This window comes from Leucoraja erinacea, chromosome 11, assembly GCF_028641065.1.
Source record: "Leucoraja erinacea ecotype New England chromosome 11, Leri_hhj_1, whole genome shotgun sequence".
NCBI lineage: Eukaryota > Metazoa > Chordata > Chondrichthyes > Rajiformes > Rajidae > Leucoraja > Leucoraja erinaceus.
This window is the reverse complement of record NC_073387.1, coordinates 14,770,035-14,783,538: the sequence shown is the minus strand read 5'-3', so window position 1 is coordinate 14,783,538 and position 13,504 is coordinate 14,770,035. Positions and strand designations below refer to the sequence as shown.

The window sequence follows — 13,504 nt, the reverse complement described above, 5'->3', positions numbered from 1 at the left end:
AAAGGCGTGGGAAGCGGGGAGGCCATCGAGCTAGGCTGCAATCAAATCCTCACCAGCCAGCTCTGCCCAGCATTTTCCTCGCGAATGTCCGGTCCTTGGTGAGTAAAATAGACGAACTAAGGCTGCGGATCACCACACACAGAAGGATCGCCGACTGCAACGCCATGGTATTCACTGAGACATGGCTAAAGGACAACGCCATTGAGCTGGAGGGACGCACTGTCTTCAGGGCCGACAGATCAGTGGAGGACTCCGGTAAGACCAAGTGCGGCGGACTATGCATTTATGTGAATAACACATGGTGCACGGACGTTGTTAAGATTGGTAGTCACTGCTCTGCTGACCTGGAATACCTGATGTTAAAGTGCAGGCCCTTCTATTTGCCCAGGGAATTCACATCAACTGTTATCACTGCAGTCTATGTTCCCCCGGACGCTAATGCCAGGCTAGCAATGGAAGAGCTGCAAGCTGCTATCAGCAAACATCTATCTGCTCACCCAGAGGGGGCATTTATTGTTGCGGGTGATTTCAACCACTCCGACCTTAAAACTGTACTCCCCAGGTTCCATCAGCATGTTTTCTGCCCAACCAGAGGAAACAATGTTCTGGACTTAGTTTACACTAATATCACTGAAGCCTACAAAGCCCTCCCCCTCCCCCACCTTGGACAGTCTGACCACCTCTCCCTGTTCCTGCTCCCCAAATACACACCTCTGATCAGACGTGTGAAACCTACCATGAGGACAGTGAAGGTTTGGCCTGAGGGGGCTGTCTCTGACTTACAGGAGCAGTTTCAGCAGACAGACTGGAGTCTCTTTGCTACTCAGTCCACCTCCAATTCACAAGTGGACATCAACTCGTACACCTCAACAGTTCTGGACTATATAAAATTCTGTACCGATAATGTCACTACCCACAAGGAGATAAAGACTTTCCCTAACCAGAAGCCGTGGATGAGCAGGGAGGTCAGACTCCTACTGAAGGCTCGCGATGCCGCTTTCAGATCTGGCGACGCTGAGGGATACAGCTCATCCAGGGCCAATCTGAAAATGGGAATTAGGACTGCTAAACTAAATCATAAACGACGGATTGAGGAGCATTTCCACAACAACTCTGACCCCAGGCGCACGTGGCAAGGAATCAAATCCCTTGCCGATAATCAGAAAGTTAACACCCCTCCCCCAGACAACGACACCCTGCCTGATGAGCTAAACCACTTCTATGCTTGCTTTGACCGAGACAACAATAACCCCAGCCATTAAAGTTGTTCCACCCCCGAATGAACAACCTCTCAGCCTCTCCACCTCTGCTGTACAAGATGCACTGAGCAAGGTGAATGAGCGCAAAGCTGCCGGCCCCGATGGCATCCCTGGCCGGGTGCTTAGGGCATGTGCTGGACAACTATCCCCAGTCCTCGCCGACATTTTCAATCTCTCACTGGCCCAGGGTGTTGTCCCCACTTGCCTCAAGACATCAACCATCGTGCCAGTGTCCAAACAGTCAGCTACAGGGAGTCTCAACGATTTCCGCCCAGTGGCACTCACCCCTGTCATTGCAAAGTGCTTTGAGCGGCTGATCTTGGCTCACCTCAAAGCCTGCCTCCCCCCCACACTGGACCCCCATCAGTTTGCCTACCGGACCAACAGGTCTACAGAGGACGCCATATCGGCGGCCCTACAATCTGCCCTGACCCACCTGGACTACAACAACTCCTACATCAGGCTGCTGTTCATTGATTTCAGCTCTGCCTTTAACACCGTCATCCCAGCCAGCTTGATCACCAAACTCAGTGGACTTGGCATCTCCACCTCCCCCTGCAACTGGACATTGGACTTCCTCACTAACAGACCACAGTCTGTTAGGGTCAATAACCTCACCTCCTCCACTATAACACTGAACACCGGAGTGCCACAGGGCTGTGTGCTCAGCCCTCTCCTCTACTCCCTCTTCACCCACGACTGCATCCCAAAGTACGGATCCAACGCCATTATTAAGTTTGCTGACGATACCACGGTAGTAGGACTGATCAGTGACAACGATGAGTCAGCCTACAGGGATGAGATCCAGCACCTGACCACCTGGTGTGCCAACAATAACCTCGTCCTCAACTCCAAAAAGACGAAGGAGATTATTGTCGACTTCAGGCAGACCAGAGGAGGCAGTCATACCGCCATCCATATCAACGGGACTGAGGTGGAGCGCGTCTCCAGCTATAAATTCCTCGGAGTGCATATCTCGGAGGACTTGTCCTGGTCCCTCAACACCTCCAAGCTGATCAAAAAGGCACAGCAGCGCCTTTACTTCCTTAGGAGGCTCAAGAAAGCCCACCTGTCCCCCCAGATCCTGACCAACTTTTACCGCTGTACCATAGAGAGTATCCTGACCACCTGCTTCACGGTATGGTACAGCAGCTGCACTGCTGCGGACAGGAAAGCACTACAACGGGTGGTGAAAACCGCGCAGCACATCATCGGTGCCCCGCTCCCTGCCATGGATGCCCTCCACCGAAAACGGTGTCTGAGACGGGCTGGGAAGATCATCAAAGACCCCTCACACCCCAACCATGGACTGTTTGCCCTCCTCCCATCAGGGAGGCGTTACATGAGCCTCAGGTCACGTACCAGCAGGATGAGGAAAAGCTTCTATAACAACACAATCACACTGCTGAACTCGACGATGAGTCCCGACGATAGATTTCTCTGGTCCCTCCGTCCCCCTTTGTTTAATCATTCCGTATTTCCTGATTATTCTGTATCTTCTCTCTTTCTATTTTTTTCTTGTTTTTTCTCTTTATGTACAACTACTACGGACTGACGCAAAACTGCATTTCGTTGTACTGATACTTGTATTTGTGCGATGACATTAAAGTTGAATTGAATTGAATTGAATTGAATTGAATCCTTAAGCTGTGACCGCTTGTCCTGGACTTCCCTAACATCGGGAACAATCTTCCTGCATCTAGCCTGTCCAACCCCTTAAGAATTTTGTAAGTTTTTATAAGATCCCCTCTCAATCTCCTAAATTCTAGAGAGTATAAACCAAGTCTATCCAGTCTTTCTTCATAAGACAGTCCTGACATCCCAGGAATCAGTCTGGTGAACCGTCTCTGCACTCCCTCTATGGCAATAATGTCCTTCCTCAGATTTGGAGACCAAAACTGTACGCAATACTCCAGGTGTGGTCTCACCAAGACCCTGTACAACTGCAGTAGAACCTCCCTGCTCCTATACTCAAATCCTTTTGCAATGAAAGCTAACATACCATTCGCTTTCTTTACTGCCTGCTGCACCTGCATGCCTACCTTCAATGACTGGTGTACTATGACACCCAGGTCTCGCTGCATCTCCCCCTTTCCCAATCGGCCACCATTTAGATAATAGTCTGCTTTCCCGTTTTTGCCACCAAAATGGATAACCTCACATTTATCCACATTATACTGCATCTGCCAAACATTTGCCCACTCACCCAGCCTATCCAAGTCACCCTGCAGTCTCCTAGCATCCTCCTCACAGCTAACACTGCCCCCCAGCTTAGTGTCATCCGCAAACTTGGAGATATTGCCTTCAATTCCCTCATCCAGATCATTAATATATATTGTAAATAGCTGGGGTCCCAGCACTGAGCCTTGCGGTACCCCACTAGTCACTGTCTGCCATTGTGAAAAGGACCCGTTTTCCTACTCTTTGCTTCCTACTCTATCCTTACTGAACCCCCTTACCCTTTAAGTTTGCTCTTGTGGGGCCGAAAGCCTTCTCTAGTCCAGATCAATCCACTGGAACCCCCAATACCTTACATGCTTTAAGTTTGTATACTAATCTTTCGTTATGTGGGACTTTGTTCGAAAGCCTTGCTGAAGTCCAGATACACCACATCCCTCTTAAAAAGTGGGGTTATGTTTCCATTCCATACATTGTCGTCCCCCTATCCACGCTACTAGTTACATCCTCAAAAAATTCTATAAGATTCGTCAGACATAATTTACCTTTCGTAAATCCATGCTGACTTTGTTCAATGATTTCACCACTTTCCAAATGTGCTGCTATCCCATCTTTAATAACTGACTCTAGCAGTTTCCCCACTACCGATGTTAGACTAACTGGTCTGTAATTCCCCATTTTCTCTCTCCCTCCCTTCTTAAAAAGTGGGGTTATGTTTGCTACCCGCCAATCTTCAGGAACTACTCCAGAATCTAAAGAGTTTTGAAAGATTATTACTAATGCATCCACTATTTCTGGAGCTACTTCCTTAAGTACTCTGGGATGCAGCCTATCTGGCCCTGGGGATTTATCGGCCTTTAATCCATTCAATTTACCCAACACCACTTCCCGACTGACCTGGATTTCATTCAATTCCTCCAACTCCTTTGACCCGCGGTCCCCTGCTATTTCCGGCAAATTATTTATGTCTTCCTTAGCGAAGACGGAACCAAAGTAGTTATTCAATTGGTCCGCCATATCCTTGTTCCCCATGATCAACTCACCTGTTTCTGACTGCAAGGGACTACATTTGTTTTAACTAATCTTTCTTTTCACATATCTGGTATACCGGTAATCTGTTCATTATTAGTTGTTCATAAATAAGTGAAAATAACAGTGTTATGTGCTACTAAAGTTGCCAGGGGTAAACGGGATAAAAAAGATTGGGAACCCCTGTTGTAGAGTATATCAGTTGTAGAATCATGGGTATTAATAGCACAATCACTGCGTGCCCTTGGTTCCTTGACATGATATTTGTGGGCTTGGAGAATAAAATGTATTTAAAACAAAAGCTAGCTGTGGTCAGATGTTTGGTTGCTCGGTTATCAATCTCATTGTTTGGTTTTACAGGATCGTTTGTCAGAAATTGACAAGAACCTGGGTAAAGTGATGAAGCTGGACATGGACATCAAATCTCTTGAAAGCAGGAAACAGCAAATGGAGGAGGACAATCGGGATCTGGAAGAGAAAATGGAGCAGGTTTGTTTTTTCTGTCATCAGACGTGTCAATACCCAATTTAGACAAATCGAAACAGAAAATAGGTGCAGGGGTAGGCCATTCGGCCCTTCGAGCCAGCACTGCCATTCAATATGATCATGGCTGATCATCCAGAATCTGTACCCTGTTCTTGCTTTCTCCCCATATCACTTGATTCCGTTAGCCCTAAGAGCTATATCTAACTCTCTTCTTCATAAAAGCAATGGATGTATATGTAAATTTAAATATACAATTCAATAACTTCCTAGGTTGCTTTCTCTTAAACGTAGTAATTATGCTCAGGCTTTGCAGATTAAAATTAAATACTATTTTAGGCCCTTGATTTAAGTTCCTATTGCTTTCGGATTTTATGATGGTACAAAATTATAGATGTGAGAAGATAATTTATAATTAAGTATTATCACATTTTTAAAAAATGGAAAGGAAATATTCAGTTGTCAATAAATAGCTGCTTGAATTTATCATAATCACTTGGTAGTTTGTAAAAACAGATAAATACAATTACAAGCCGTGAGGTATCTGATCCTGTCTTAAAGCTTTCTCTTTTCCCAGTAGTTATAGTTATTCAGCACAGAAACAACCCCTTCTGCACAGATTGTCCATGCTGACCAAGATGCCCCATCTATGCTAGTTCCACCTGCCTGCCTGCCTTTGGTCCATATCCATCTAAACCTTTCCTGTTCTGAACCTTTACTATCCAACGCACATGTCTAAATGCCTTTTCAATGTAATTATACTACCTGCGTTAACTACCTCCTCTGGCAGCTCGTTCCCACCACCCTCTGTGTAGAACCAGTCCCTCTCAGCTTCCTATTAAATCTTTTCTCGCTCACCTTAAAACTGTCCTCTGATTCTTGTTACCCTTACCCTGGGTAAAGGACTGCATTCATCCTATCTATTCTCCTCATGATTTTATATACTAATGAATACATTAATGAATATTAATCATTAACAATACTATTGTGAACCTGTGAATATGAGGAGAAATAAACATTTAGTAAGGTTCACCAATAAAAATCACATTCTTCCAAACCTAATGTTTGACCATAGTTTGCAGGTGCTGAAAGCCATTAAGTTGTGTAATGTTAGGATGTAAAGTTAATTATTCATCTGCAGAAGATACCAGTCGAGCCAAATCTCTGCGGTATATGATGTCCATGAACATAACTCTTTGGCTGCAGTGTTAGAATGCTAAAAACAGGAAGTTAAATGTAATGGGGCAGTAGTGAATTTAATGGTACCTGTTGTTTTGGCCATGGGTTTTATAGAATCAGTGGGCCGCAAATGTAGAAAAAACATCAATATCTTAATCTCTTGCAAGCTCAGAAGACTTTTACGGCTGAGGTCATGCAACTGTGCCCTGATCAGCCGATACGCCGGGCATGTCTGTATAATCCGGTACTCCACTGGAATGTTCATGTACCCATCGGCTTCAAAGGGTTGCACTTAAATTGCAAGTGAAGAACTTTTAGATTAGTACGGCATGGTGGCGCACCCATAGACGGTTGCAGCCTTACACGGTTGCTGCCTTACAGCGCCGGAGACCTGGTTTCGATCCCGACTAGGGGTGCTGTCTGTTCAGAGTTTGTACGTTCTCCCCGTGACCTGCGTGGGTTTTCTCTGAGATCTTCCGTTTCCTCCCACACTACAAAGACATACAGGTTTGTAGGTTAATTGGCTTGGTATAATTGTAAATTGCCCCTCGTGTGTGTTGGATAGTGTTGATGTGTAGGGCCTGTTTCAGCACTGTAACAGTAAACTAAAAACTAAAAATTGTAGAGTTATAGTCATATAGCACAGTAACTTGAGGGCCCGAGTTGTAGGCAGATGTGAGCAAGCTACAACTCCATTCCTTGGACGCGTGAGGATGAGCTGTGATCTCATAGAGGTGTATAAAATTATGAGAGGAATAGATCAAGTAAACGCACAGTGTACGGGGATCAAGAACCAGAGGACAGATTTCAGGTGACTGGAAAGATTTAATGGGAAGCTGAGAGGTAACTTGTTTACACAAAGGGTGGTGCGTGGATAGAACAAGTTGCCGGAGGAAGTAGTTGAAGCAGGTACTATCGTAATATTTAAGAAACATTTCGTCAGGTACATGAATAGGGCAGGTTTATAGGGATATGGGCCAAAGGCAGGCAGGTGGGACAAGTGTAGATGGGGCATGTTGGTTAGCGTGTGTCTCTGTTTATGCTGTATGTCTCTGAGAAAGTTGGATAACATAGAACTAGTGTGAATGGGTGATAGAAGGTCGCTGTGGGCCAAAGGGCCTGATTGCGTGCTGTATCTCTAAACTAAACAAATTTCCAGTTATATCAGCATTATTTTTTACAGCGGTGTATGCAGTGTGTGTATGTTCCGTTCTTTGCAGTGCTTGCACTTTGTTTCCTCAAAGAGGTGCTGTTACATGACAAAATTCACTTAATTTGATCCATATCTCTGCTGTGAATGTGTAATATTAATCAACTGTCATTAATCCGCAACCTGGTGCAAAAAGAAGGCGAGTTGTTATTCATTTAGATAGAAGCAATTGGCACTTTTAAAAGAACTGTCTTGCCGAGATCTCTCTTTGTGGTTGAAATTAGAAAAGATGCTTTAAATTACATAAAACCAGATTGCTATCATTGATCAAAGGATTAAGTGGGCTTACTTCTGTCATGCAATGGTGGCTTTGAATGATTCGATTAAGAGCTAGTTTGTTTTATTTTAACGATTTGCATATCCGATTTTGTTTCTTGGATAATGGGGTACGCGGTGGTGAGGGCACCTGGTATGGATCCAGGTACTTTCTTGCTTTGAGTACCTTTGACTCCGTCCCCCCCCCCCCCCCCCACCCACCCACCCTGTGCCATTATGATGAGAACAAGCTGAATGAGAGAAACTAGCCACGTACTTGCTCATTCTCGTTATTGCACTAAATTTGGGCGTTTAGCACAAGTGCAATTTGTGAGAAGCTAGGTCAACCAACCGAAGGAAGAAATTAATAAACGTTCTACTTGCAGCGTAGGATGAAAAGGGCAGAAAGAGAAGGGGAATTCATCATTACCAGCAGAGTTGAGGTTACATCCAGATGAGCGGTGATCTTATAGAGTGGCCCAAACGGGGTCAAGAGGTTCAGTTAATAGAATCATATAGAGAGTTATTCTGCACTGAAACGTCCATGCTGAGAAGATGTCCGCCTGCGTTTAAAAGGAGTGCTGCTAGAGGAATTTGACAGGTCAGGCAGTTTTCGTGGTGGGAAATGGACATTCAATAGTTATGCAGTGGTAGAGCTGCTACCTTACAGTGCCAGAGACCTGGGTTTGATCCTGACTACAGGTGCTGTCAATGTAGAGTTTATATGTTCACCCTGTGACCCGTGGGTTTTGTCCGAGTGCTCCGGTTTACTACCATCTTCCAAAGACTTGTAGGTTTGTAGTTAATTGACTCCTGAATGGACCTCCTGTATGCTGAGGATGTATTAATGGTCTTCCAATCTACCTTGTTACGTCCCTTGAACTTTTTTATCTGATCTTTCTATAGCTTTAACACTGTATTCTATACTCTTGTGCACAACCTGTTGAACGCATGTGATATGATTTGCCTGGATAGTATATAAGAAAACCAATGCCAATGCAATGTATATGACTGCAAAGCCAATTAAAAAATTGTACGCTTTGCATATAGTTACATTCCCCCAACACACTTTCCTCCCGCCCCAAGCTATTTATAGTTCCTCATTGTCGGGATATCTGATATTTATCTGCTGTAGAGCTATAGAGAGAGGTTGAGTAAACTGGGTCTCTATTCCATGGAGCGCAGGAGAATGAGGAGAGATCTTATAGAGGTATACAAAATCATGAGAAGAATAGATCGGGTAAAGAAACAATTAGACAGGTACATGGATAGGACATATTTGGAGCGATATGGACCAAGCGCAGGCAAGTGGGACGAGTGTAGCTGGGACATTGTTGGCCGGTGTGGGCGAGTTGGGCCAAAGGGCCTGTTTCCACACTGTATCGCTCTATGACTATATATCTGAAGGTACTTCAATGAAATATTGAAGAAATATTAACTAGTACAACTGAAGTTACCCATTTTTGCTCATTATGTCCACATCCATTCTTTGAAATATTTTCCAATCCAGCCCATTACCTTGCTGTTTAGTTTAAAGGTACAGCATAAAAACAGGCCCTTCGGCCCACTGAATCCACACTGACACTCAATCATTCCTTCACACGAGTTCTGTGTTATCCCACTTTTGCAACCATTCCCGACACATAAGGGCTACTTTACAGATGCCAATTCACCTACAAACCGCACGGCTTTGAGATGTGGGAGGAAACCGGAGCACCCGGAGAAAGCCCACGCGTTCATAGGGAGAGTGTGAAAACTCCACATGGACAGCACCCGAGGTCAGAATCGAACCTGGGTCTCTGACGCTGAGACTGCAGCTCTATCAGCTGTGCCACTTTGCTTTTTCTATTTTAATTCTCAGACTATTGAAACTTCGGTATTCTCCAAAGTAAAAGAAAGCTGACATCACGTACGCCCAAAACAACCTGCAACCATTTCCAACCTTTTCTGAAGAAGGGTCTCGACCCGAAACGTCGCCAATTCCTTCTCTCCATAGATGCTGCCTCACCCGCTGAGTTTCTCCAGCATTTTGTGTCTAACTTCAATTTTACCAACATCTTTCTTAAACCTTTTCCAAGCTTCTGGTTTCCTGTTCTAATGCTGCATTGTGACACAAATGCAAGGTTATTTGAGGAGACCCAAAGAACAACAGATGTTGGTATCTTGAGCAAATCTCAAATTGCAGGAGAAACTTGGTGAAACGGCACACAGCACATCTGTGGTGGAAATGGACAGATGACATTTTGGGTCAGAGCCCTTTTCCAGACTGATAATAGTACGGGGGGAGAACGTTGAAAACGAGAGGTGAGGTTGCACAAAACCTGTCAAGTGTTAGGTCAGGGGGGTTGGGATGGCGGAGTTTGACTGACAAATGGGTGGAGTAAGTGATAAAGGCTATGGATGAATAGGAGATAAAGATTGTCAGATAAGGCCAGAAGAGGAGTGAAATGCAAAGCCAGAGGGGGATATCAGTGGAAGGGAAAATGGGGGATAAAAGGGAAATGAGAGTCAGGGATGGGAGATGAATGAATGAGGGGAAAAAAGCTGGGAAGTTGGGAGATTGCCTTGGGGCGCTTTGTGTCAAATGTAGAATAAATACATGTTTTTGTATAATGTGTAGTTGGTGATGAATGCAAGAACTTGCTGCAAAACAGGTTAATTCGGCCCTGCTCAATCCACCAACAGTTTTTAGCATTCTGGAATTATGTTTTCTACTGATCCTTTTCCTCACTCACAATTTCTTCAGTCTGAGGAAGGGTCCCAACCCAAAAGTCACCTATCCATGTTCTCCAGAGATGCTGCCTGACCTGCTGAGTTACTCCAGCACTTTGTGTTTTCTTTTGAAAATCAGCATTTGCAATTTCTTGTTTCTACGTCCCTCTTTTAATATGGTGCTTTGTAGACTATAAACAATCAAGGTGAACCAATTTATTTTTCCAGGTTGGCTTGTTTTAATGTCGTGCTTAATGAATCATAATTTCATAAAGTTAGAATAATAAGAATTCATTGTCATAATGTTACAGCGTGCAAAAATATTACCTGGATTTACAGAAGATATGCTTTCCTGATAATATTTCTCAAAGAGTGTGTTCTTCAGTGTTCAAATTAAACTTTTAAGTCATCAATACTGATTATTTAGACTGATAGAGTTTACAGCACAGAAACATGCTCCTTGTCCCACCTTGTCCATGTCGATCATGATGGCATTCTGGGCTCGTCCAATTTGCCTGCATTTGGCCTATAGTCCTCTAAACCCTTCCTTTCTGTTTTGTAGTTTAGTTTATAGATACAGTGCGGAAACAGACCCTTTGGGCCATTGAGTCTGCGCTGACCAACAATCCCCACACACATACACTATCCTATACACACCATGGACAATTTACAATTATATCAAGCCAATTAACCTCCAAACTGGTACGTCTTTGGAGTGTGGGAGGAAACATGAGAAAACCCACCAAGGTTATAGGGAGAACATACAAACTCCGTACAGATAAGCACCCGTGGTCAAGATCAAACCGGGATCTCTGGCACTGTAGGACAGCAACTCTCCCTCTGGATATCAAATTTATTTCGAAGCTGTGCTGGCCTTCTAAGAATTATTCATGACTAGTTTGGTCTGCTTTAAGGTCTTCCAAGGGACGGATGATCAACTTCGGGACAAGTATAACAATCACCAGAGAGTCGTGAATGAGAAAGAGAGGCTGCTAAGTGATCGCCAACATGAGGTTGAACGTGTGAATCAACGTTACCAGAAACTCAACAGGCAGAAGTCAGAAATGCTAATTGTGCAAGGTACAAATTACAATGGAATTTCTGAATGTACCTCTTCATTGCCTGCACAATGACCCGGTTCTAGAATCTAGACATGAAACTCGTTTTGCTGTGCAAATAAGCTGTACATTTGTTTCCATTATTTTTAGAGAATTTTCTTTTAGTTAATTTTTTTTGTACATTCTTATTTCTCCCTGCATGTAACTTTGGGAGGAAGAAGAGCCATGAAATGAATTTACAGGAGTCGCTGCCTCAAAAAGGCAGCCAGCATCATCAGAGACCCACACCACACTGGCCACACACTCATTTCTCTCCTACCATCAGGAGGAAGATATATGAGCCTGAAAACTGTAATGTCCAGGTTCAGGGACTGCTTCTTTCCTACAGCCATCTGGCTGATAAACACTACAACCTCCAAATAAGCTCTAAACTGCATAGACTTGGGGGCATTGGTTTTGTACTATTGTTTGTTTGTTGTGCACACACACGCAAAAAGACAAAACATATATATATATATATATATATAATTGTGCGTGTGCATATGTATATGTATGTATGGGCGTGTATATGTGTATGTATGTGTATATGTATATGTACGTATGTGTGTGTATATATGCATATGTATATGTATGCATGTGTGTGTATATGTATGCATGCACGTGTGTATATGTATGTATGGGTGTGTATATGTGTATGTGTGTATATGTATATGTATATGTGTGTGTATATATGTGCATATGTATATGTATGCATGTGTGTGTATATGTATGCATGCACGTGTATATCTACGTGTGTATTTATAATGTGTGACACACACTGAACTCTTTGTGTCTATTTTATTTTTTACATAGCACTATGTTTACATATTCTATTGTGCTGCTGCAAATAAGAATTTTATTCTGTTTGGGACATATGACCATAAAACAGTCTTGACTCTTGAATTGGGTCTTGGCTCAACTGAGAAATCTATAAGAGAATTTGATGAAAAAGAATGAAAAACATGGAATTGAAGAAAATCATTGGACATAGATTGTTAATTGATAAGAGATAAACCGATTAGATAGTGACAAATGATGTTCTGCACATTTTCATGGGCGACTCACACCCGCAGTACTTGAGGCACACGCCTTCCCCACCGCAGGCCGATCGGTTGAGTAGTTAAAGAAGTGGCAGATAGAATACAGCATAGCAAAGTTTATGGTCATGCACTTTGGTAGTAGAAATAAAGGCATGGACTGTTTTCTAAATGAGCAAAGGGTTCAGAAATCCGAGGTGCCAATGGACCTGGTGCAGGAATCCGGAAAGTGATTTTACAAGTTCAGTTGGGAGTAAGGAAGGCAAATGCAATGCTCGCATTCATTTTGAGAGGACTAGTATATAAAAGCAACGATACAATGCTGAGCCCCACCATTCACTGTGTAGATCTTGCCCATGTTAGACTTTCCAAAATACAACACCTCACATTTCTATGTATTCAATTCTATCCTCAGCCAATCATGCCTCAGCCCAACTGCCCAGCCGATCAAGCTCCTGCTGCAATTTTTCACAAACATCTTCACTAACTGCAGTTCCAGCTACTTTTGTATCATCTGCAAACTTGTTAATCTTGCCATGTAAGTTTTTCATCTAAATCATTAAAATAGATGACAAACAATAATGGGCCCTGCACCAAACCCCGAAGCACACCACTTGACACAGACCTCTAGTCCAAGAAGCTACTTTCCACCATCACCCTCTGCTTCCTTTCTTGAAGCTAATTTTTATCCAACCAACTATCTCTCCTTGGATCCCAATGGGATCTAACCTTCCAGATCAGCCTACCATGTGGAACCTTGTTGAATGCTTTGTTGAAATCCATAGATACAACATCTACAGCTCTGCCCTCATCAACCTTTTTGGTCACATCTTCAAAAAAACTCAAATCAGATACGTGAGACACGACTTTGAACGTACAAAACCATGCTGATTATCTCAAAGCAGCCCTTGTCCATCTAAATACATGCATATCCTATCCCTCCAAATACTCTCCATAAACTTTCCAACTATAGATGTTAGTAAAGATGATTATGCTTATAGAGATGATGAGTGATTTAATAAACGTAGTTAAATGATGGGATTTTGTTAGTTTATTGTTGTGATA

At 43.4% G+C, this 13,504-nt stretch overlaps 1 protein-coding gene across 1 annotated transcript in view; it reads left to right on the top strand.

Annotated features, from left to right (window-relative positions):
- Positions 1-13,504, top strand: part of rad50 (RAD50 homolog, double strand break repair protein) — a 147,461-nt gene that overhangs the window by 35,697 nt on the left and 98,260 nt on the right. The window contains exons 7-8 of the mRNA XM_055642696.1: positions 4,827-4,955; positions 11,220-11,385. Coding sequence (XP_055498671.1) covers positions 4,827-4,955; positions 11,220-11,385 — 295 coding nt within the window. The remainder of the gene's footprint in view (positions 1-4,826; positions 4,956-11,219; positions 11,386-13,504) is intronic.